General features: G+C 44.2%; 1 protein-coding gene across 4 annotated transcripts in view; it reads right to left on the reverse strand.

Moving 5' to 3' along the window:
* Positions 1–942: 942 nt before the first annotated feature.
* LOC144492830 (gap junction alpha-3 protein-like) overlaps positions 943–26,662 on the reverse strand; it is a 36,034-nt gene continuing 10,314 nt past the window's right edge. The window contains exons 2-3 of one of the 4 annotated variants that reach the window (XM_078211329.1): positions 4,311–4,384; positions 943–4,102 (exon numbers count right to left, since the gene is read on the reverse strand). In XM_078211329.1, the coding sequence (XP_078067455.1) occupies positions 3,016–4,086 (1,071 nt within the window). In that variant the 5' untranslated portion in view covers positions 4,087–4,102; positions 4,311–4,384 and the 3' untranslated portion in view covers positions 943–3,015. Of the gene's footprint in view, positions 4,108–4,310; positions 4,385–26,662 lie in introns of all 4 variants that reach the window. The other 3 variants (XM_078211327.1, XM_078211330.1, XM_078211328.1) reach the window with 3 other exon arrangements.

Genomic DNA, 26,662 nt, shown 5'->3' on the forward strand with positions numbered 1-26,662 from the left:
GCAACGTTTTTGTGATTGAACCGGAGTGCGTGAAGGAATTCAAATATGCCATTTGCATTTCAGTTGTCCACACTGCAAAGCTCCCTGGGACATGCAATTAATCTAAAGGTGGTTTCCTGTTAGCTTAGAAACTTTGTTTATGCGCAAATTAATTCCGTTTCCAAGTTGACAGTCTGGGATTTCCACAAATTGTTGTGCAATTGCAACCGTGTCAATGAGACACCACAAATAGTTTGCATGTTCTTAAAGCTCCAGAAGTTCTACGAATGTGCCAAACCTTCTAAATATAGTAAACTGGCACAGTGCTGTAAGAAATTCATTGCAGGAGTATTTACAATTTGTGTTTTATAATTCATTATTCTGTTCATTTCACCCTCCCTGATGCCTTTCACTGTTTACTGATGGGCAGTAATTCTGGAAGACAATCTTTTAAAACTTTGTGCTCCTTGAATACTATTCTCAAAAAGACATTTTATTCAGTCCCTTGGGTCTGCAAGATTCTATTCTAAGTTCTGAAGAATTGCAGGCAGACTTGAGGAACAGTTCCCTTTGGGCACCAAGATTTCCGGAATAAATAAAATGTTTGCATTGGCTACACAGTGCACTAATAATACCTTCTGGAGCAAACAGTGTTTTGCGTACCATTTTTGCTGGGAAGAGATGTTATTCCATATCAGTCACAGTTGTAATTGACATCATGGCAGATGAAAGTTGCAGAATAGTAAAATATGGACATGCACCTTGTAAATCAACCTTGGTGGGTACTGGGAATGCAGGAGGACGCAGAGCAACTTTGCATGCCCATCTTCTAACACGATAAGTTGAACTGCATATCTATCCGCCAGATAGTTATTATCCATTTAATGTTATAATCTCACTTAGATTCCATAAACAGTCAAGGACTGGGGGACACATCTTAAAATAAATTCACAACAGGAACAGTCAGGTGGAATCTCTTTAACAGCAAAAATGAAGAATAAATAATGAAGATGATAATATCATGCAAACTGTAAATGGGCTCAAAAGGACATTGGAGCTGAATTTTGCGGGAAATACAACAGTAAGCCTGACTGTTATTAACGAGTAAATCTCACAGCTTCCAGCAACTGCATATGCGCAGTTAAGTGTGGAAAAAAGGGAGCGGCTTTTTTACGTTGCTCTGCTTTTCCAGAGGCTTTGATAGAACACGATCATGCCGAGAGACTTGGAATTGAAAGTTCTGGATAGGTATGACATTACAGTACTACACAGTGGATACTCACCGAGGGTTCCAGAAAAATTCAGGACTTGTTCATTCCAGTATAATTGAATGTGTGATCAGTTTTAATTACTGCCAAATAACCTTCTTGGCCCTGAGAATTAACTTTCACAAATGTGGTAATCCATTCCTACAGGTTCAATTATTGTTGGAGACTTAAAATGTAGAAAATAAACATTTTAAAATATTCTTTCAGCCTTTTATTTCTCTCCGTTAACCTCGTCTTTCCTTCCTACTCTTTATTTTGACACCTGACACTTCCTAGTTTAGTTTCTATGTGGTTAAGGAGGTGCACAGTTGTAGAGTCATAGAGCAACAAAGCATGGAAACAAGCCCTTCGGCCTAAGCGGTCCATGCCACCATGGTGTCCTTCCAGCTAGTCCCAATTGCCCCCCTTTGGCCCATATCTGTCTAATCCTTTCTTATCCATGTACTTATCCAAATGCTTTTTAAATGTTGCTACTGTACCTGTTGAGCCACTTTCTCTGGCAGCTCATTCCATATATGCACCACCCTCTGCGTGGAAGAAGTTGCCCCTCGGGTCCCTTTTAAATCTTTCCCCTCTCCCCTTAAATCTATGCCCTCAAGTTTTCAATTTCCCTTCCCTGGGAAAAAGATTATGTGCGTTCATCCTATCTATGCCCCTCATGATTTTATACCCCTCAATAAGGTCACCCCTCATTCTCCTACATTCCAAGACCTAGCCTGACTAACCTCCCTATAACTCTTTCCACTTTATCAATGTCTTTCCTATAATAGGGTGACCAAAATTGTACATAATACTCCAAGTGTGGCCTCACCAACGACTTGTACAACTGTAACATAATGTCCCAACTCCTATACTCAATGCCCAGACTGATGTAGGCCAGTGTGCTAAACGCCTTCTTCACCACCCTGTCTTGATCACGCAAATCCTCGACTCTAGAATAGCTTTCTGAACACAACATGTACCAATGTAAAATCCCACACAAAGTCGATAGGTAAATGTAAGTGTAATGAATGGCTTGTGCTGACCACAAGATCTGTCCCAATTGGTTTAGAGTTTGAAAGAGGAAAATAATCCAAATACGTGAGGGGAGGTTATCAAAATTGATGGTTATTGGGGTCAAATACCCTTGAACATTTTCATGATTCATGCACCACAGAGGAACAATCTTCATGTGAAAATATTTAGCAGATCATTTTGCTTGTCTATCAATGTGCAATATGATCATACAAATCATGCCAAAATGTGGCAGTATATTAATGCAATTGAATTGTCAAAAATTCCAAAAGGTTTGGTTTTATGAAAACAATTAACCTTCCAGAATTCATAGGAACTTTCCTTCCAGTTCCTATGAATTCATAGGAATGTTCAATAAAACCTAAGCGTATTCTTTCTGAACTCATGGTCTTTAAATTCTTATTAATGAAAATTGGGAGAAGATCTGATTTTCCCACTCACGGGAACAAGGGATTTCTGAAAACATAAATTTGTTTAAAGAAGAATTTTGCTCCTTATGTCATAATGTCTAATGTCTTATTTGAGGTCAGAGGCAAATGGCACTAACAATACATACAAATCAAATAGAACTGAAACCTTATCCTGGTGTTGACATCATCAGAGCAATTTTTAAAATCAACATTGTCATGTTGGTCAATTTGTCGCTTGGACTGTTTTCTCGTGGCAGGTGAGAAACAATTTTGGGGGGAGTTTTTTTTTAAGGTTCAAGTGGAATGATTTTAGTAAACAGCTTGACACTTCAGCAGCCAAAATCTTAGATTGCAAGATCATCTGATCTGGTCCGGTTACTCTGTTTGCTGGTGTCACTGTTCCTCCTCTTGTCAGTCACACAAACTTGGCTGTTGGGTAGTGCACGGGTCTCCTCCTGACTCCCCTGCTTGTCTTCCATCATGGCAAAATTGTCTTGGTTTTGCTTCATTGCCATATTGCCGTTGTAAGTGTGGCACATGGAGTTTGTTTCTGTCAGAGGGGAGACACTGAAGCCAGACTCCACCTTGTATAGTGGTGACCCACTGTGATTGGCAAGGTACTGGTAACTAGGGGCACAGGGCTTCATCCTCTCAATCGGCAGCAGCCCATTCTGCCTACAGGTGGCCTTTGAGCCTTGGTTGTCCTTCCTCTTTTTTCTATATTTCTTAAGTCCTAGATGAAATATTTCAATTAGGTTCAAAAATAGTGAGAGACAAGCCATAGCCAGCATGAATATAATGAAAACTGTCTTCTCGGTTGGACGGGAGATGTAACAGTCAACGGTGTTGGGGCATGGCAGGTAGCTACACTTGTATAGAGGTTTTAGCTCAAAGCCATAGAGATAGTACTGGGCCAGGATGAAGCCAACTTCAAAAAGGGTTTTAAAAATAATGTTAAATAAGTAAGTGCGAAGAAGAGCTCCTTGCATTCTAACTTTGCCCTGTTCGTCCAGCAAGGGACATTTGGCTTTCTTGGCATTCTGTGCCAACGCCTCCTTATCTTCAGGTTCTTGCCTACTCAGCTTCTCTTTCTCCTTCTGTTTCTCCTCCATTCGCACCAGATGGAAGATGTGGCCCAGGTAGACCAGCGTGGGAGTGGACACAAAGATGATCTGAAGCACCCAGAAGCGGATGTGGGAGATGGGGAAGATCCTGTCGTAGCAGACATTCTGACAACCGGGTTGTTTGGTGTCGCAGGAAAAGAAGACCTGCTCATCTCCCCAGACCTTCTCAGTGGCCGTCCCCAGCACCAGAATGCGGAAAATGAACAGACATGTTAACCACACCTTTCCTACCACGGTGGAGTGCTGCTGGGCACTTTCCAGCAGGTTTCCCAAGAGACTCCAGTCTCCCATTCTTTCCTGCTTTTAGCTTCACTGGGAAAATGGCAGGGGGTGGGATGAAGAAAAAAGAAAAGTTTGTTATTATACCTCAATTTCTTTAGGTTACATTATTGTTCACATTATTGATTCCTGCACTGAGAGTTCCCATCTCAAACAAGGGGAAATTAAAGCCCCTGAACAATACACAAGACACAACATTTATAAATTCTACGTGGTCCTAATAAAAGGCCACTGACCTTGGGTAGAATCTTCTCAAAAATCCTTCGTTGGGTAGCAAGGTCAGCTGAGAGGTGGGACTTCCCCTGTAATACTGAAAGGAGGAGACAATCAGGAGGCAGCATGTGGAAGAGGTAGCCAATTAAGGAAGGCAGGTAGGCCTTCCATGAGGCCTACCCACTCGGAGGCCAAGAGACAGCAAGGGAAAACACCAGTGTGACTCCATTTTGGGGGTCTCACAGGGGCGATAGAAAGGCCAGGTCAACCGAGCGGGGGGGGTCCTTTGCCACTGTTGGAATTCCCTTTTAACTGCCATGGAGAACTGATGCCATGCCCTTCTCCAAATTCTGGGTTGCCAACTTGGAGTCTGTGTCCAGGCAGCTGGAGGCCTCCTCATGTGGGGTGACAGGTTCAAATGGTAAATAAAAATTATAAGCACAGATAAAATGGATTATTGGCTTTGTGGAGCAGATTTCCACCACTGAAAATGGTCACACATGGTACTTAAGCGGTAGTTTGAACATACCCTAAGGTAAAGACTAATGTCTCTAAGATAGGATGGAGGTCATAGCGATGAAAAATAATACACTGTAATTAGCTTACCTCCTTTCAGTGATTACAACTTGACGTAAAATGGCTGGATTTATTCAGTGTACAGGGCAGGCAACGTGAAAACATAAATAATGCATAAATAAGAAAAGCATAAAGTAATCAAAAACAAGCAAAAGATGTAACAAAAAAATGCCCTACTCCAGTTTGGGCATTTCACTTCTTTCAGGACATTCTTTGTAATGGCTAAACTCATTCTGCAGAGTGGACACGAGGTGGACTGGAGTGCAGGTTAGGTACATTGGCCATGCTAAATTCTCCCTCAATGTACCTGAACACGCGCCGGAGTGTGGTGACGAGGGGATTTTCACAGCAACTTCATTACAGTGTCAATGTAAGCCTACTTGTGACACAAATAAATAAACTTTAAAATTCCTGTATCTAATGCAACATTGTGATTTACACTGTTCCTTTATGTCATTACACGGTACTGGGGTTGATCAGCTTCGTTGGCTGGAGTGTGATACAGAATGACACCAACAGCACTGGTTCAATCCCTGTAAGAAGTTTAACAACACCAGGTTAAAGTCCAACAGGTTTATTTGGTAGCAAAAGCCACACAAGCTTTCGAGGCTCTGAGCCCCTTCTTCAATCCCTGTACCAGCTGCCACCTTGCCTTGCCCCATGCTTGATATAGAATGGTGCCCCTCATGCTAAAAACCCACTTGTCTTCCCCTTACAGATAAAGATGCTGATGGTTCCTTGCAGACCATGGATAATTACCTACACATTCATGGTAAAGAGGAAAATTTCAGCTGCACATATGTTTCTGATTGCATTCATCTAAGGCCCTATTACTGTTTCAAACGTATCTGAATTTGGATAGATGCAAAGAGTAGCGCACCTTCCTCTAAATCCATTTGAGGTGAAAAGCACCCTTCGCCGAAAAGCTTTGAAAGTATATATGTAAAACTGCAGAATTTAAATGTTGAATTACAAAAGGTCATGCGAACAATGGGGCTGCAGTCACAGAAACTGGTGGAGATAAACATAGGACAGCAACAAGATACAGCCTCTGGTGTGGAGAGATAGCAGATGTTATCTAAACCAGATGACAGCTAAATTCATTCCAGCGATAATCAGAGGAAGCCATCTTAAATGTTTAGGAGCAGAGACACAGAAATCAAGTAAATAGGCTGAAAATAATCATTTCTGACCTTTCGTGCCAATGTTTGGTTATCTTCGTACTTTTGGTTGGAGTATTAAAGCTGACACAAAGAATTGAATTATTATTCTTAGATATGAGGGGGTCGCTCTTTTGCTTTTTTGATGCAATTATAATTCGCTGGTAATTACAGAAAAAAGCAACCCTATGAGAACCAGATGCTCATGAAAGCTGCCAGCCTGGGACTCAATGTAAGAGCCCCTCAGAAATCTTGATTTTCGGTGCTCGGATACATATGAATATACAAATTAAGAGCAGGAGTAGACCATTCAACGCCTCAAGCCTGCTCTATTTGATCAGGTCATGGCTGATCCAATTATGGCCTCAACACCACTTTTCCATCTATCCCCTCCACCTTTTGACTCCCTTGTCTATCAAGAATCTACTTAATTCAGCTTTTAAAAGATTCAATGACCCAGCCTCCACTGCTCCCGGGGGAAGAGAATTCAGACTATCATAGAATCCCTACAGAAGGAGGCCATTTGGCCTATCGAGTCTACACCAACAACAATCCCACCCAGGCCCTATCCTTGTTACCACACGTACTTACCCTACTAGTCCTTCTGATTCTAAGGGGCAATTTAGCATGGCCAATCCACCTAACCCGGGTCACCAGCGCTGTGAGGCAGCAGTGCTAACCACTGTGCCGTATGACACAGTGTGATATGAATCTAGCAGTTTATTTCACCATTTCTCTTGGAATAACACTGATCCCTGTTTATTGTACAGGGAATGGAAGATAAAAGTAAGGAAATTTTGCTACAATTGTAAAGGGCATAGGTGAGACCACACCTAAAGTCCTGGTTGCCTTACTGTAGAAAGGGTATAATAGCATTAGAAGCAGTTCAGACAATGTTCACCCGACTGATTCCTGAAGGTGCTATCTTATGAGGAAAGTTTGGACAAATTGGGCCTGTGTCTATTGGAATTTAGAAGAAGAAACAATTTTATTGAAGCATATAAAATCCTGAAGAAACTGAACAAGGTGAATGCTGAAAGGATGATTCCTCTTGTGAGAGAGACTTAGAACTAGAGGACTATAGTTTGAAAATAAGATTGAGATGAGGAGAACGTTTTCTCTCAGAGGATCATTACAGAAGTGTGGTACGGTGGTTAGCATTGCTGCCTCACAGCACCACAGACTTGGGTTTGACTCCTGGCTTGGGTCACTGTCTGTGTGGAGTTTGCATGTTCTGTGTGGGTTTCTCCGGGTGCTCTGGTTTCCTCCCACAGTCCAAAGACGTGCAGGTTAGGTGAATTGGCCATCCTAAACTCTCCCTCGATGTACCCGAGCAGGCACCAGAGTGTGGCGACTAGGGGAATTTTCACAGTAACTTCACTGCAGTGTTGATGTAAGCCTACTTGTGACAAATAAATAAACTTTTAAAATATAAACTCAACAGAATTCTTCATATTGAGCTTTTGATGATGTATTGATGAGTACTGGGTCATCTCTCACAGAAGAGAAGATAAATTGCAGGGAGACATTCCATTATGTTGCTCTGGTACACCTCCCAGCAATTGATTTCAGAGCAGCTTTAGCAGATACTCAAGAACAGGTTACCCATCTGTCCTCAAATTCATCCCACAAGGAGACAACTCTCCCTTCTGAGGAATGCACTCACCTGAGCTCTTCTGGGAAGTCTATTCACCATGAGCCACCTTGACAGACCAGTTGGGTTTTATGCTGGTCCGCTCTCACACCAACACGAATAGATTTTCTTATGGTGGCGGGGGGTATGATTCAAGCATAGAGGCCTGATAATTATATACTAATGTATGGAAATGATATTCCCAAAATTGAATGCCGGGAAACATACTGGTTGGAAGTTTACCACCGTTCATGCCAGCAGGATTTTCCCATCCCGCTGCAGTGAACGGAGATTTGGCTGGGCACCAAATTCTCCAACTTCACTGCAGCAGGAGTGTGGCATGAATGGCCGATATGATCGCGCCCACTATGATGCTGGTGGGGTGGGGAGAGGAGGGGGCAATCACGTTATGCTTTTACATTACAAACATGATCTGGACATCTCATGAGATTTTCTGCTCCCGTTGCCAAACCTGCCAAAATGGGAGCAGAAAATCTCAGCCAACATGTATCTCTGCATGATTACAGTGCAATAAAATCTGAAATTGGAATGTTGTTTCATGTCATTCAACTGGCTATTAGGTTAAGATAGAATAGAATAGAATCCTTAGAAGGAGGCCGTTAGGCCCATCGAGTTTGTACCGACTCTCTGATAGAGTATCTTACCCAGACCCTCATCCACGCCCCATCCTGCAACCCCACACACATTTACCATGGCTAATCCATCTAACCTACACATCTTGGGACAAGAAGGGGCGACTTAGCATGGCCAATCCACCTAACACGCACATCTTTGGACTGTGGAAGGAAACTAGAGAACTGTTCTCCTCTTGCAGACACGGGGAGAACATACAAACTCCATTAGGGTCACCCAAGGCCAGAATTAAACCTGGGTCCTTGATGCTGCAAGGCAACAGTACTAACCACTGTGCCACTGACACCCTGCTAATCCTGTGCCATTGTGCTGCCCACATTACAAAGGTACCACATAACAAAAACAAGGTCTATGATAGACACTTTGACTATTACTATATGGTCACCATTATATATTTTCAAATTCCAACATATTACTAGCTCTGGCCCTCTGATCAGTATGCATCAGGACTATTTTTAAAGGGGTAATGTCTTCAAAAAACTATATTTGTTCATTTTTATTCAGATTTTGGGAAAAGAGTTGAGTCAGATGAGTCATGTGTCATTATGGTATTTTAATGCAGCAATTTTAAGACCCACATGCATGGAAGGCAAAAAAAATCAATTACAGACTAAACTGTTCACATGAAAGCAAGTTATTTGCAACAAAGAACAGATTATGAGGTTAGCAATCACAAGGACCGTCATGACTCAGTCACAATGTTCCGCTTCCAGCATTCAGACCTCTTTATCATTTAATCATCACAAGCACAGCATTCATCTCTTTTTATAACAGACATCTCTTCTTTTAACATTTCACTCTTGTCCTCTTCTATGTTAAAAATAGTGCATGACATTGAAAACAGATTGATTCACTCTATCCACTTCCAGTCATTTTCATCTGAACTTTTGTGTGAATATCATTTCGCTATTAACTACTAATTAGATCAGATGTTTCTATGCCAGTATTAGTGGATGAACGGTTACTGTCTTTATGTGTCAAATTTGTCCATGCAGGTTGTAGTAGTAAATCCCTTTAAAGGACGCGATTTCAAAAGGTCCTGTGACCATTCAACCAGTTGGGCCGAAGCGTGTGGATCTGGGGGATGGGCATGGGCACTCCCTGATAGTCTAGAACTTGGAGTCGAAGCAATCGGTATCATCATTCTTACCCTCTGTAATTAGGTATTGTAATTAATAAATAGTTTTGTTCTTATTCCCCTTGGTGATTGCCACTCCTTCTACGATACTACATTGGCGACGAGGAGCAACAGAGCACCTTCCATTTGGCATGGAGAACGGAGACCTCATGTACAAGTCATTGGAAGCACGTCTATTCAGCAACCTGTGAGTTTTCACAATGCTGCTCTTCAGGAAGCTTGAACTATTCAACCCTAACTTTGAGGATTGGGTTCAATATGCCTAATGCCTGTGATGCATCTTCAAAGAAAATAAACTGGGGGGAGGAAAAGCAAAGGGTAATTCTGTTAATTGCCTGTTGAGGCCAAACCTACAAGTTAATAAGAAGCTTGACTGTTCTGGATTAAAAATCCTTTGAGGAACTTAAGAAATAGTAGAAGCGCACTATCACCAAAGCCCTCAGTGACTATGCAGAGATAAATTTAATTCAACCGCAAGAGCCCCAGGGAGGCAATAGCAGCTTTGTGGCAAAATTAAGGCCAGCGACTGAACATTGTGAATATAGGGCTGCCCTTAATGAGATGTTGAGAGACTGGCTAGTCAGTGGGGTGAATAACATGGCCATACAGAAAGGAACTGCTGGCAGAAACAAAAATAACCCTAAAGAAGATGTTAGAAATTGCCCTTGCTACATAAAGTGCAGAGTAAAGCACGATGGAACTTCAAATCGTGCAAGCTGACAAGCTCCATCAAGTTTGGAGGGAAACTGCAAGTGGCAGTAGCACCAGGGATGTGAGTGCAGAGTTTAATAAACAAAGATGTACAGAACCAAAGAGAGTGCAGAGGTATAGGAGAAACAGGCCGCAAACCAAGAACGATGAAGATTGCTATCGGCATGGGGATGGATGCCCTCCCCTAGGAGACGTGTATGTCGAGAGAAGCAGTGCGTTACATCTATGACAGGAAGGGACAGATAAGAAACAAATGCAAAGCTAAACAGGACAATTCTGGTGCTAGAGAAAGAAAAGTGCACATTGTAGGGAATGGTAGTGATGGTCTGTTTCCATCGAGAGAATGTGCATTCCAAATTAGGGAAACTGAAATGGCAGTTTGTATATTTGTACACGTGATGATAGGATTCAGCGTGGGTTAAACTGCTGCCTGGCCAAACAACTGAGCTATAATGAATGCAGATTGAGTTGAAATACTGAAAAGGGAACTGGATTAATTCCAGATTTATCATGCTAAAGAGAGAGAGTTTAGATTAAGACCGGAGTGAGATGAAAGTGGTTCTGGATAGTCACACATTCATCTAAACGGCAGAATAAGATTCATGGACACTCATATCTTCCAATAATCATATGTAGCCACTCAGCAATGACACAATGTTAATAAATGAGAAAGATTTCTTGCACCTGTAAGTCGCATTTATAATTCATGGCATTTGTTGGGTTCCACATGATATGAAAAGGAATTCAGAACTTTTTTCTTTTGCCATTAAATAAATGACTTTCTGTCTGCTGAACATAAAAAAATAAAGACTGCTACAAGTCACATGACCACAGGGTTGGGCTTCTGTCTGGGAGCCACCTGATGACTTACAAGAACCAAATAATTATTTTCTCAGCTATTGGTAGCTCACACCTCATTGTACAGACTCCTTATAATCATGAAAACAAGGAGACTCACACATCGAAGCTTGTTGTGCTTGCAGAGCTACAAAGAAATTTATACCACACCTGGAACTTTCCAAGTCCACTTCAAAAGGGAATCAAAGGGACATCATTTGCATCTGATAAGCTCACCTTGCTAGCGGAGTCCATGAGTTGGCCTGACAATGTCTTCCCAACACCAGGCTCTCAATATGGCTGGTAACATTTTCAACAACAAATGACAGGGACATTATCAGCCCTGAAATCAAAGCCAGTTCCAGGCACTGGATAAACATCCCTTTTGTGGAGAAAGAAGGTCACATGACTTGAGTGACTATTTTGAAATCTCTATATACCTTTGAGAATTGAGAAATCCCTTGTTTGCTGTTTTAACATCAACTGGAAAGGAATCCAGCCAGTCGGCTGAGCAAGGTGTCAGTTACATTCTCTCAGCTCCTCCAAGCTTGTCACTGCTGTAAGTTTTCCTAACATTGCCTGCAGAACCAACCAGTGTGCACCTACTTCATCTGCGATATTCACCCAAACGCAAAGTGAACCAACAAACTCCTGCCTTCAGCCAGCTGAACTCACACTCCTATGTGAAAGAATTCCCGATTAAACTCTGGAGTCTATTGTTTCAGTCTTGGAAACAACATAATGAGGAATTGGTTCGTCTGGACCAGGCTAAAGAGATTAAAAAGGTGCTGAAAACCGAAAATCCAAACAGAATGTCTCCAGGAAATGGGTTTGATATTTTTGACAACAAATTGGAATAACAAAGGCAAGGTCATGGGGTCTGGCACTGCAGTGGGAAGGAGAGTCAGGGATAGCTACCTTGACTCAGACCCACTTTCAACACCAGACAAGACAGGCTGTGTTGGGGATTTGTTTTTATTCATTTGTGGGACATGGGTGTCGCTGGCTGGCCAGCATTTATTGCCCATCCCTAGTTACCCGAGGGCAGCTGAGAGTCAACCACATTGCAGTGACTCTGGAGTCACATATAGGCCAGACCAGGTAAGGACAACAGATTTCCTTCGCTAAAGGACATTAGTGAACCAGAGGGATTTTTCCAACAATCAGCATGGTCATCAGCAGATTCTTTTTATTGAATTCAAATTCCACCATCTGCCATGGCAGAATTTGAGCATGAGTTAAGTTTCTGGATTCATAGTTTAGCGATAATACCATTAGGCCAACCACCTCCCCGATTGCTATATTGTGGCAGTATTGGCCTGAAGGTTTGGGACTGCAGTCACCAAGGACAGTCAGAAACAGTCAACCTGATTCATGGTCATGCTGGATAGACCAACCGTTTTGGCAGTTGTAAGTTAGCAGCCAGATCCGAGGAACATTGGGGCTGAGATTTCAGGATAATTTAAGGGTAACAGCTAAATCCAGAGCGGGTTGGAGTTGAATTGGGATTTTGGACAAAAACAAAGGATTGTGCCTGTGAATTTTTGGTTAAGTCTTTTATTAATATGTTGTGGTTTATATGTGTTTATGGAAATCTGAGGTAACTTGGGCTAACTAGTGGAGGGCTGTGCAGTATCAATGCACTAGTTTAGGGCTCTTGTATTAGGGCATTAGGAGCTTTTTTTAAATAGACAAATTTGTGGATGAGCAAAACTCTGTGTCCTTTATAAAATCTTAAAATAATGAACTAATAAAGAAGTAGTCAATGGGAGCGAACACCTCTTGCATATCATTACACAATAATGTAAGAATAGTAATATTGGTTTATACCATTAAACTCTCCTCCCTACTGTCTGATACACAGAACAACGAGGTTATTCACTCTCCCAGCTGGATGAGGCATTGTGCTATAATAGCTGAACAGGAAATGGTAAGGGGACATCTGAAGTGGAAATAATCTTCAAAATAAAGGTGGTCGCAAATAATATCTGGAATCAGGAATGGCACCTGAACAATACTGTGGATTAAATGTAAGATAGGGAAATGCGTAGTGGATGGGAGATTGGATAGCGTACAATAATGGAGCTTCCTTCACACATATCCTTTATAAGTCATTGAATTCTTTTCATAGCTTTTAGTTAATTGGGATAGTGGGAAACAGGCTCCTTGTGGTGCTGCAGTAACTTCCTTCACGGCAGCCTGTGCTGTTTACAACCTTTCTTTAGGACAATAGATAGGAAGGAACATTTTTAGTCCATGTCCTTGAGAATGCTTGATCATGTCAACACTTACACAATGGAGCCTTCTTTTAAGAAAAAAGTCCCAAATGTGTCTTCATGACCCTGAATATGCACTATATGCACGGTAAATCAACTGACTCTTTATAAAACTGTAGATTAACATTAATTTGCTTCAAAGCAATGAAATGTGACTTTATTTAATGATGAGGTTTTAAATCAATTTCAAATCCTGGTATATCCATAGGGCATCCTGCCATAAATGGCATGCAGCCATTCTGCAATGTTGATTGTACTACTAAACATGCTTTAATTCGGACACAAGTCAATAACAACCCACCTATTTTCCCAATTGACTTATTTCCTTATTAGACCATAAGACCATAAGACATAGGAGCAGAATTAGGCCACTCGACCCACTGAGTCTGCTCCGCCATTCAATCATGGCTGATATTTTTCTCATCCCCATTTTCCTGCCTTTTCCCCACACCCCGATCCCTTTATTAATCAAGAATCTATCTATCTCTGTCTTAAAGACACTCAATCACCTGGCTTCCACATCCTTCTGCGGCAAAGAGTTCCACAGATTCACCACTCTCTGGCTGAAGAAATTCCTCCTCATCTCTGTTTTAAAGGATCGTCCCTTTAGCCTGAGGTTGTGCCCTCTGGTTCTAGTTTTTCCTACTAGTGGAAACATCCTCTCCACATCCACTCTATCCAGACCTCGCATTCTCCTGTAAGTTTCAATAAGATCCCCCCTCATCCTTCTAAACTCCAACGAGTACAGACCCAGAGTCCTCAGCCATTCCTCATAAGACAAGCTCTTCATTCCAGGGATCATTCTTGTGAACCTGCTCTGGACCCTTTCCAAGGCCAGCACATCCTTCCTTAGATACAGAGTCCAAAACTGCTGACAATACTCCAAATGGGTTCTGACCAGAGCCTGATGCAGCCTCAGAAGTACATCCCTGCTCTTGCATTCTAGCCCTCTCGACATGAATGCTAACATTGCATTTGCCTTCCTAACCGCTGACTGAACCTGGACGTCAACCTTAAAAGAATCTTGAACAAGGACTTCGAAGTCCCTTTGTGTTTCTGATTTCCTAAGCATTTTCCCATTTAGAAAATAGTCTATGCCTCCATTCCTCCTTCCAAAGTGCATAACCTCACACTTTTCCACATTATATTCCATCTGCCACTTCTTTGCCCACTCTCCTAACCTGTCCAAGTCCTTCTACCGCCCTCCTGCTTCCTCAATACTACCTGTCCCTCTGACATATCTTTGTATCATCTGCAAACTTAGCAACAGTGCCTTCAGTTCCTTCTTACAAATCGTTAATGTATATTATGAAAAGTTGTGGTCCCAGCACTGACCCCTGAGGCACACCACTAGTCATCGGCTGCCATCCTGAAAAAACCCCTTTATCACTACTCTCTGCCTTCTGCCAGTCAACTAATCCTCTATCCAATTATCTATTAAACCTGAGAAAAAACAGCAAATCAAAGATAGCAAATATAAAGTAGCCTATCGCCACCTTTCACAAAAATGTACCATCTGCAAGGAATGTGATGACACTGACCCTTTAGAAAGTGTTTGTTACTCCCCAAATGACTCTGCCAATAAACTGTCTGGGCAGAACCGCAAGTATGATTCCTGGCTTGATCTGATTGCAGCCGGGGCAGGGGATGGGAACAGCGCAGGAACACTACAGTTGGCCTCCACAGCCTTAGACTAAGGAAGAGAAACAAATCAATCAGAGTTCTTGCTGCTGATCAGTAACAGTGACTCCTGCCGCAACATGGGGAAGAGTGGGATAGCATCAGGTGCTATCCGAATGCCAATCTAAGGTTTACAGATAAATAATGACTTCCTGGCCAAGGTACCAGACAGCAATCACTATCTACAGAATGTACCCAACAAGAGTCTTGGATTCAAAACATTTGATTTTGATCATCATACCAGGTCTGGAACATCATTGCACACTTTTGGGTTGAGTTATTATACAGCAATGATGCATCTAGAATGTAAAAAAAACACTTCACGCAGTTTGCTTATCTCACCATATTCCATTTGCCTTGTTGACTTTAATCCTTCATTGTCGTTTTTACCCTCTCATTGATCCCGATTAAAGTCAACTAATACACTGTCCTCAGTCCTTCTGCATGCTTTTTATTTTTCCTCTAATTTCTTTTCCTGAAGCCAATGTTTCAGATTCCATTCCTTTGACAGCCTTCTCAAAGAACAAACAAAGAACAGTACAGCACAGAAACAGGCCCTTTGGCCCTCCAAGCCTATGCCAATCACATTGTCCTATCTAGACCAACTGCTTGTATCCCTCTATTCTGCACCTTTTCATGTATCTATCCAGATAAGTCTTAAATGTCACTAATGTGTCTGCCTGAGCCACCTCCCTTGGCAGTGCATTCCAGGCCCCCACCCTCTGTGTAAAAAACTACCCCGCACATCTCTACTGAACCATTCGCGCCCCCCCCCCCCACCTTGAACTTGTGCCCCCTTGTAATTGTCATTTCTGCCCTGGGAAAAAGCTTCCAACTGTTCACCTTATCTATGCCCCTCATAATTTTATAAACTTCTATCAGGTCGCCCCTCAGCCTCCGCATTTCCAGGGAGACGTCTACGTGGAATTTGCACATTCTCCCTGTGTCTGCATCGGTTTCCTTCGGGTGCTCCAGTTTCCTCCCACAGTCCAAAGATGTGCGGATTAGGTTAGGTGGATTGGCCATGGCAAATTGCGCCTAGTGTCTGGGGGAATAACAGGTAAATGCATGGGGTTATTGGGATATGACCTGGGTGAGATTGTGGTCGGTGCCGACTCGATGGGCTGAATGGCCTCCTTCTGCATTGTAGGGATTCTATGAGTCTTGACTTTCTATGTTTTAGGGTGTGGAATTGGAGTCTGACTTTAACATGTATTTAAAATCATGTATTTTTGTAGATGTAACCAGTTGATTTTAGAATAGATTAGAATCCCTACAGTGCAGAATGAGGCCATTCTGCCCATCGCGCCTGCACTGACCACAATCCCACTCAGGCCCTATCCCCGTTACCCCATGTATTTATCTTGCTAATCCCCCTAAGACTAAGGGGCAATTTAGCATGGCCAATCCACCTAACCCGCACATATTAGGGAAAGGGTGATCAGCAAAGATCAAGAATCATTTCTGCAGGAGGTGGTGGTATCAATGTGATCTACTTCATAGAATATTAAACAGCATAAAAGATAAATTTTAAACAAAATGTATTGCAGAATTGGGAGCGATGCTAAATTGCCAGTGATGGGTTGGAATACTGTCACTGCTTATTTGGAGTCAGAGGTGTGGGAAATAAAAGGGACAAAGATAAGTTTTTGAAATCAGAAGAAGTGCTAAGGGGAGAAGTAGATATAAAATAACAGCTTTAAAAGTGAAAAATTAAGTATAAAAAGGAGAACATTATTGGTTTATAATTGAGACACAGATTTCAAAACAGGTGGGCATTTCTCTCACAGCCAAGAATGAGTTCGATGGAATTTCATAAGGAATCTCGCTGATGCTGATAATGTAGCTTATGTTGGGGGTGATTCTCCCAAAAGAATTCTAAGTGTCGAACTTGCGTAAAAACTGGAGTAACTTCTGCTGTTTCTTTTCAGCGGGATTTTCAAAATGAATCTCCCACGCTCTGTGCACTTCAGGGTGCACTAGCATGAATCTTGCAAAAAGTCAGGGAACGGGGCCCACTGGAGAGGCCAGCAGCATAGCGCTGAGCAGACCACTATGTATGCACCGATCTGTCAGTGCAGAGGTCGACACATGCACACTAGCCCCGCACTGCCAGCCTCCCGATTGCTGGCCAGCTCAATTTCTGGCCAGCCCCGTGACCCCTCGTCGCTGGCCCTCTGACTCCCCCACAGCCCGATCGCTAGCCCCCGAACATGTATGGGCCAGCCTCGAGCCCCCCTGCCCCTGGCCTGCCTCGATCTCCCCACCCCATAGCTGCCCTGATATCTCCCACCACCACCGCCGCCCCCACTAGATCCTGACCACACCCCCACTACATCCTGACCACACCCCCTGCAGTCCCGACCCTCCCCCCAACATGCCTGACCCCACTCGGCGGATCGACACCCCCTGCCCACCCCGTGCCCAGCCCCAATCGCTGGCCTCCCTTTCTCTGCTTGCGATCCCCTATGCAGAGTGGCAGCGGGACCTCCCACCCCCGCCGCTCTCCCCCCAGACTCTCATTAGGCCCTGCCCCCTTGGCACTGTCCAATGCCTGGTGGGCAGTGCCAAGAAGCCCCCAGCTTGCTCCTTGGGCAGTGCCGGGGGTCCAGCCTGGCACTGCCAAGCTGGCAATGCCTGGGGGAAACCCCCATCACCCCCAACCCTCTGGGGGACTCTAGCGGGCCTGGAGATTTCAGTCCCGGGCCCACTAATTAGATGTAAAATACATTTAAATACTAATTTGAATAATTTATACAGTTCCGCGCCGATATCTGGCGTGGAGTCGACAGCACCGGAAATCTGGCTCACAGAGACTCGCAGAAGCTGTAGCATCCAGCGGGAAGCCTGCAAAACAGCCTACACTTGAGTCTCCCACCTGCTGCTAGATTGCTAGAAAGCATTCTTTCTGGTTGTATCACAGCTCTTGCTCTTTCCAAGTCCACAAGAAACTACAAAAGGTCGTGAATGTTGTCCAATCCAACACGCAAACCAGCCTCCCATCCATTGACTCTGTCTACACTTCTCGCTGCCTTGGCAAAGCAGCCAGCAAAATTAAGGACTCCACACACCCCGGACATTCTTTCTTCCACCTTCTTCGTCGGGAAAAGGATACGAAAGTCTGAGATCACGTACCAACCAACTCAAGAACAGCTTCTCCCCTGCTGCCATCAGAATTTTGAATGGACCTACCTCGTATTAAGTTGATCTTTCTCTACATCCTAGCTATGACTATAACCCTACATTCTGCACTCTCTCCTTTCCTTCTCTATGGATGGTATGCTCTGTCTGTATAGCATGCAGGAAACAATACTTTTTACTGTACACTAATACATGTGAAAATAATAAATCTAATCACTGCACTACAAAAACAGCACAACGGGCTGGGAGAATCGCCCCCATTATATTTGTCATTTTTCCATTTGGATGCTTTTTACTTTCCCAAATCTGTACCATCTCTCACAATTTCCTGTCTGAATCTTTTTAATCCATCTCTGCCCTGCCTCAACACTTAAATAAAATCAGGGTTGATTCTCTGTGATTTTGAATGATATGCATTATCCTATCCTCAACTTCCCTACAGCTTTTAATAAGGTTGACCACGCCATCTTCCTCCAATGCATCTCCTTCCTTGTCTAGCTCTTTTCTACACTGACAATGCAATCAACAGTGACTATGCTACAGAAGTACTTCATTGGTTGTACAGAACTTTAGGATGGTACTTTCCTTCTTTCTTCTCACATCTTCTTCATCCAAAGACTGTTTATTTCCATCTCTTATCACTGCCTGTGTCAACACTCAGATCACAATGCCACAACCCTCACCCATGCTTTTTGTCACTTTCAGACTTGATTATTTCAATGGTTGCCTATCTAACATCCCATCATCTCTTTGTAAACTTAAGAACATGCAGAATTATGCTGTCTGCATCCAATCCTAAATCAAATCCTGCTTGTTCAGCACCGCAGTCCTTGCTGACTTAAATTGTCTCTTGTCCTCTGGTGCTTAAAAGGTAAAATCTTCATTCATGTTTAAATCCCTCATGGCCTTGGCCCACCCTATCTCTGTAACCTTCTCCATACCTACAGCCAGCCTAAAATCTCTCCTCCTCTGACTCTAGCTTCTTGTGCATTCGCTCTCTTCATACCATTATCCATTGCCATGCTTCCAGTTATGGAAGCACATCCTGGAGTTCTCTTCTTCTATCACCTTGCTGATTTCCTCTCCTCCTTTAAGAATCATTTTCCTCATTTTAATGTGTAAAACAATGAGCGAAACCTCAATGAGAAGGTTCAACTTTTATAAACACCATACCTCAATCTACTCATTCCAGAGTACTATTTGCAATCATTATTCTGTCAAATTATCAAGTATTTGGTGTGGGGTAACATATAAGGGCGGCACAGTGGTTAGCACTGTTACCTCACAGCGCCAGGGACCCAGGTTCAGTTCCGACCTCAGGTGACTGTCTGTGTCAAGTTTGCACATTCTCCCCATATCTGCGTGGGTTTCCTCCGGGTGCTCCGGTTTCCTCCCACAATCCAAAGATGTGCAGGTTAGGTAGATTGGCCATGATAAATTGCCCCTTAGTGTCAGGGGAATTAACAGGGTAAATATGTGGGGCTACTGGGATAGGGCCTGAGTGGAATTGTTGTCGGTGCAGACTCAATGGGCCAAATGGCCTCCTTTTGCATTGTAGGGTTCCTATGTTTCTACGATATTAGCTTGGATTGAATATTGGCTGGCTGGCAGAAAACAGAGAGTACGTGTAGATGGGTCTTTGACTGGTAGGATGTAATGAGTGGAGTCCTACAGGGTCTGTGCTGGGGCCTCAATTTTTTACAATTTACATCAATGACTTAGGTGAGGGGAACAAATTTATGACAGTTAAATTTGCAGGTGACACAAAGATAGGTAGGAAAATATGTTGTGAAGTGGACATAAGGAAGTTGCAGAAGGATATAAATAGGTTGAGTGAGTGGGAATAAATCTGGCAGATTGAGTAAATGTGAAAAATGTGAAGTTGTTCACTTTGGCATGAAGAATAAAAAAAGAGTATTACTTAAATGGAGAATGTCTGCAGAATTCCGAGGTGCAGAGGAATCTTGGTTTTCTCATGCATGAATCACAAGAGGTTAGTATGCATTATGTAATCAAGAAAGCTAATGGAATGCTATCCTTAACTACGAGAAATCATAGAAATCATAGAAACCCTACAGTACAGAAAGAGGCCATTTGGCCCATCGAGTCTGCACCGACCACAATCCCACCCAGGCCCCACCCCCACATCCCTACATATTTTACCCACTAATCCCTGTAACCTACGCATCTCAGGACACGAAGGGCAATTTTTTAGCATGGCCAATCAACCTAACCCGCACATCTTTGGACTGTGGGAGGAAACCGGAGCACCCGGAGGAAACCCACGCAGACACGAGGAGAATGTGCAAACTCCACACAGACAGTGACCCGAGCCGGGAATCGAACCCAGGTCCCTGGAGCTGTGAAGCAGCAGTGCTAACCACTGTGCTACCGTGCCGCCCCGCTGTGCTATCGTGCCGCCCCGCTGTGCTATCGTGCCGCCCCGCTGTGCTATCGTGCCGCCCCGCTGTGCTATCGTGCCGCCCCGCTGTGCTATCGTGCCGCCCCGCTGTGCTATCGTGCCGCCCCGCTGTGCTATCGTGCCGCCCCGCTGTGCTATCGTGCCGCCCCGCTGTGCTATCGTGCCGCCCCGCTGTGCTATCGTGCCGCCTCGCTGTGCTATCGTGCCGCCTCGCTGTGCTATCGTGCCGCCTCGCTGTGCTATCGTGCCGCCTCGCTGTGCTATCGTGCCGCCTCGCTGTGCTATCGTGCCGCCTCACTGTGCTATCGTGCCGCCTCACTGTGCTATCGTGCCGCCTCACTGTGCTATCGTGCCGCCTCACTGTGCTATCGTGCCGCCCCACTGTGCTATCGTGCCGCCCCACTGTGCTATCGTGCCGCCTCACTGTGCTATCGTGCCGCCTCACTGTGCTATCGTGCCGCCTCACTGTGCTATCGTGCCGCCCCACTGTGCTATCGTGCCGCCCCACTGTGCTATCGTGCCGCCCCACTGTGCTATCGTGCCGCCCCACTGTGCTATCGTGCCGCCCCACTGTGCTATCGTGCCGCCTCACTGTGCTATCGTGCCGCCTCACTGTGCTATCGTGCCGCCTCACTGTGCTATCGTGCCGCCTCACTGTGCTATCGTGCCGCCTCACTGTGCTATCGTGCCGCCTCACTGTGCTATCGTGCCGCCTCACTGTGCTATCGTGCCGCCTCACTGTGCTATCGTGCCGCCTCACTGTGCTATCGTGCCGCCTCACTGTGCTATCGTGCCGCCTCACTGTGCTATCGTGCCGCCTCACTGTGCTATCGTGCCGCCTCACTGTGCTATCGTGCCGCCTCACTGTGCTATCGTGCCGCCTCACTGTGCTATCGTGCCGCCTCACTGTGCTATCGTGCCGCCCCACTGTGCTATCGTGCCGCCCCACTGTGCTATCGTGCCGCCCCACTGTGCTATCGTGCCGCCCCACTGTGCTATCGTGCCGCCCCACTGTGCTATCGTGCCGCCCCACTGTGCTATCGTGCCGCCCCACTGTGCTATCGTGCCGCCCCACTGTGCTATCGTGCCGCCCCACTGTGCTATCGTGCCGCCCCACTGTGCTATCGTGCCGCCCCACTGTGCTATCGTGCCGCCCCACTGTGCTATCGTGCCGCCTCACTGTGCTATCGTGCCGCCTCACTGTGCTATCGTGCCGCCTCACTGTGCTATCGTGCCGCCCCACTGTGCTATCGTGCCGCCTCACTGTGCTATCGTGCCGCCTCACTGTGCTATCGTGCCGCCTCACTGTGCTATCGTGCCGCCTCACTGTGCTATCGTGCCGCCTCACTGTGCTATCGTGCCGCCTCACTGTGCTATCGTGCCGCCCCACTGTGCTATCGTGCCGCCTCACTGTGCTATCGTGCCGCCTCACTGTGCTATCGTGCCGCCCCACTGTGCTATCGTGCCGCCTCACTGTGCTATCGTGCCGCCTCACTGTGCTATCGTGCCGCCTCACTGTGCTATCGTGCCGCCTCACTGTGCTATCGTGCCGCCTCACTGTGCTATCGTGCCGCCTCACTGTGCTATCGTGCCGCCTCACTGTGCTATCGTGCCGCCTCACTGTGCTATCGTGCATACCGAACTGAGCATAAAAATGCTTCAGTTATGCAGGGAATTGGTGAAACTGCATTTCAAATACTATGTGTAGTTTTGGTCTTATATAAGGAAGGATGTAAATGCATCCTTTGAGGCGGTTCAGAGGAGGTTTATTAGATTGGTACCTGGAATGAGTGGTTTGTCTAATGAGGATAAGTTTGATAGGCTGGGCTTTCCACTGGAGTTTAGAAGAGTGAGGGGTGACCTATTTGAATAAAATCCTGAATGATCTTGTCAAGCTGGACATCAAAGGGATGTTTCCTCTTGTGGGTGAGTTCAGAACTAGGGGCACTGTTTTAACATTAGGCGCTGTCCCACAGCGATGAGGAGAATTCTTTTCTCTCAGAGGGTTGTGTGACTTTGGAACTCTCTGTCTCAGAAGGCGGTGGAAGCGGGGCGGTGGGGAGGGGGGTCACTGAATGTTTTTAAAGCAGAGGTAGATCATTTCTTGCTTGGCAAGGGAATCAAAGATTATCAGGGCTAGATGGGAATGTGGAACTTGAAACACAAACAGATCAGCCATGATCTTATTGAATGGTGGAGCAGGCTCGAGCGGCTGAATGGCCTACTTCTGCTCCTAGTTCATATGGAACCTCCAGGAAACTCATTGTCTGACCAAGCTGTGAGTCAACATTCCTAACATTCCTAACATCTTTGGTTCAATGTCCATTTTTGGATTATGCTTGTGAAGCTCCTTGCGATGTCTTTCTATGTTAAAGGTGCTCAGAAATGCAGATTTTTCTTTCTTGATCTTAAAAAAGTTCCTCAAATGTCTTTTGTAGAGAAAAAATGTTAATTAAAAAATGTTAAAGTTAATAAACGTTAATGCTATAATGTTAATTGTAGCAGTGAATCCACAGTCCTCCAATACGACAGACTACTGAATTTCAGCAATCACAGAAATTTGTCTAGTTTCATTCCTTTTTATTGATACAACTGAGTGCCTTGCTAGGTATTTCAGAGGGCAGTTAAGAGTCAACCACATTGCTGTGGCTCTGGAGTCACATGTAGGCCAGACCAGGTAAAGAGGGCAGATTTCCTTCCCTCAAGGACATTAGCAAATCAGATGGGTTTTTCCGACAATCGATAATGGTTTCCTGGTCATCAAGAATTAAGAGTCTACCACCACCTTCTCAAGGGCAACTAGGGATGGGCAATAAATGCTGGCCAGCCAGTGACACCCATTTCCTACAAATGAATTTTTAAAATTCACTGATTCACTGGAAAACTCTATAAAACAGTAACAAGTCACTAGTTTCACTAACTAGCTTTCATAAATGATGTGTAGCTTACTGCCAGGGATCAGTCACTCCCTTTGCAGCGTTCCCAGAGATCCTTTGTTTTCGATGTAATCTTTTTCTTGAGGTCAGATATAATTCATGTAATTCATTTCTCAAATCCTGTGAAATTCACCCCCAGACATCTGTTATTCCCTGTATAACTTATTCCTGAGGATCTATTATTCTGTATGCAACTCATTCCCAGAGATTCTATTTTTATATATGTTTTAAAATTATGGCATGACAAGACGATGCAGCCCAAAGGGATGTCAAGAAAGAAGTGAAGCAGTGATCACATTTGCAGTTTGGATATAAAACATAAGATTTTTGTTAAAATTCCTAATCTATGGAAAGTTGCATATGTCCTGTTCTTTGTAAAATGACACGATTGCAAATCAATTTTATATACCCAGAAATGAACCACGCAAGCGTCTCTTTCATCTTTCAATTGCATTTCTTACTTCTAAACATGAAGCTGTATTGTATCATGTAAACAACTTTTTTTTTAAATAAAGAGGTCCTGTATTACCAAATAATGCAGTCTTTTGAACGAAATGATTCCATCCTGTATGCCAAGTGTTGTCTTGATGTGCGATTATACTTTGGTAAATACAATAATGAGGGAGATAGTCGGGATTGGGTTAAGTGGATGATTTCTACTTTTAGGGTTTCAGTGGTGAAAATTCAAAATGGTGTTCCCTAATTACTATGTGATTATCTCTCACTCATTGGAATTTTGCATAATAGTTTTTAACATGATCTTAACAAATAACCAATTTTCTTCATGCTCTACTTATTCTTGGGTAGGAGCAATTTTCAATAAAACTTCAGGTTTAGCAGTAAGAAATGTAATTTTCAAAGTCAGCCTTGGCTCTGTGATAGGGCCTGTGAGTCAAAAGGGCGTGGGCTCAAGTCCCACTTTAGAGATTTGAGCATATTGGCACTTAAATACCACACTGGTGGGAGGCGTTGTCTTTCAGTGGAGATGTTAAGCTGAGGTCTGATTAGTCCTTACAGGTGAGTGTAATAGGCAATCCTGACCAATGTTTATCCCGAAAACAATACCTATAACAGGTTACTTATTTAATTGCTGTTTGTGGGAGCTTGTTAAGTGCAAAATGGCTGCCACGGTTCCTACTTTACAGTGGCTAGACTTCAGAAGTACTTGTACTTAATAGACCAAGAAGTGCTTTGGGACATAAGGTCATGAAAGATGCTATGGTCGTGCATGGACAGTATATTTCACATTGCCATGCGCATATGTTTAGTTATTCATGTACAAGTGGTACTTGTAGCATTTTGTTGTCATCATGGTAAAATTGAAGTTTAAAGTTTTTTAAAGTTTAAGTTTTAGGTTTAAAGTTTACAGTTGGCACAGTGGTTAGCACTGCTGCCTCACAGTGACAGGGACCCGGGTTCAATTCCCGGCCTGGGTCACTGTCTGGGTGGAGTCTGCACATCTCCCCATGTCTGCGTGGGTTTCCTTTGGGTGCTCCAGTTTCCTCCCACAGTCTGAAAGACATGCTGGTTAGGTGCATTGGCCACGCTAAATTCTCCCTCAGTGTACCTGAACAGGCACTAGAGTGTGGCGACTAGGGGATTTTCACAGTAACTTCATTGCAGTGTTAATGTAAGCCTACTTGTGACACTAATGAAAATGAATGTGACCTTAGTGGTGAGTCAAATTAACTTGTCTCATATAAGTTAATAATATTAAATGTACTCTGCAGCATCTAAATCACACACTTAGAGTGGCCTCATTTCCATCTCTGGTCTACTGTGCATTAGCTGGGGTAGGGATATAACCTGCCTTAGAGGACAAGGTGCTAAGAAAGAGAAAATATAACCTAGATTCCAACTTCTGCTTAACATCCAGTGACTTTTTCTGGGATGTGGGCACATCTGCATGTTAGGTCCAGATTCAGTATGGGCCTTCACCCCATGATAAAATATCTTGGTAACTTCACTGTCTAGAATAAGACATGAAAACATCAACTTGGGCAAATATTTAATAAATCTGATGACCTTTGAAATTGTAAGAGGAGAATTTTTTAAAAACATTTTTTTTTAATTTACAGGATGTGGGTGTCGCTGGCTGGGCCGACATTTGTTGCCCATCCCTAATTACCCTTGAACTGAATGGCTTGATGGCCATTTCAGAGGGCATTTAAGAGTCAACCACATTGCTGTTGCTCTGGAGTCACATGTAGGCCAGACCAGATAAGGATGGCAGATTTCCTTTCCTAAAGGACATTAGTGAACCAGATGGGTCTTTAGCACAATCGAGCATGGTCATCATCAGACTTTTAATTCCAAGTTTTCTTTTTATTGAATTCAAATTTCACCATTAGCCGCAGGAACCTGGGACCCCAAGAGCATTACCCTGGGTATATAGATTACTAGTGCAGTGACAATACAACAACACCACTCCCCACTACAAACTTAATGCAACAGTAAATCTGCCATGATGCACTGTAACAGAGTAAAGCCAGAGAACTAAGTCTGTCCAAAGTTACCAAAAATCTGGATTGATGCCATTCAAGCCCATTGTACTGGAGATCCTTACAGGAGATGCTTTTTTTCTATTTTTCTGTCCTTGGTTTAAAGAGTTAACTCTACACCAGTTTTCTCAATTACTTGTTTGATATTCAGTCTCAGATAAGTTTCAACTTTCCTCAACTAAACATTAGAAAAACCAAAATCATTGGCTGGGATTCTCCCAAAAATATTCTAAGTTCCCAATTCATGGGAAAATGGGAGTAACTCCTGCCCATTTTTTTTGGCGGGATTTTCAGATTGAATCTCCCACACTCTGTGCATCACAGGGCGCCCTAGCAGGATTCCCTCTGAAAATCAGTGGGCTATTCCCACTGGAGAGGCCGGCAGCATAGCACTGAGCAGGCCGCTGCGCATGCACCGATTTGTCAGCGCCGAGCTCAGTGCATTCACAGTAGCCCCGCACTGCCGGCCTCCAGATCGCTGGCCAGCCCAATCACTGGCCAGCCCCGCAAACCCTATCGCTGCCATTGCTAACTCCACCACCCTCCACCTCCTGGCCAGTTCCAATCTCCCAATCCCCCTCCCCTCAGATCCAACACTAACCTGCCCGCACCACAGCACCCCCCCGCCCCCCCACCCAGCAGCCACAACTCCCCTGACCCCCCACACGGATGGCCAGCTCCGATCGCCGTTCTCACTCCCTCTGCCACTG

The sequence above is a fragment of the Mustelus asterias genome, chromosome 4 (genome assembly GCF_964213995.1).
Source record: "Mustelus asterias chromosome 4, sMusAst1.hap1.1, whole genome shotgun sequence".
Classification (NCBI taxonomy): Eukaryota; Metazoa; Chordata; class Chondrichthyes; order Carcharhiniformes; family Triakidae; genus Mustelus; species Mustelus asterias.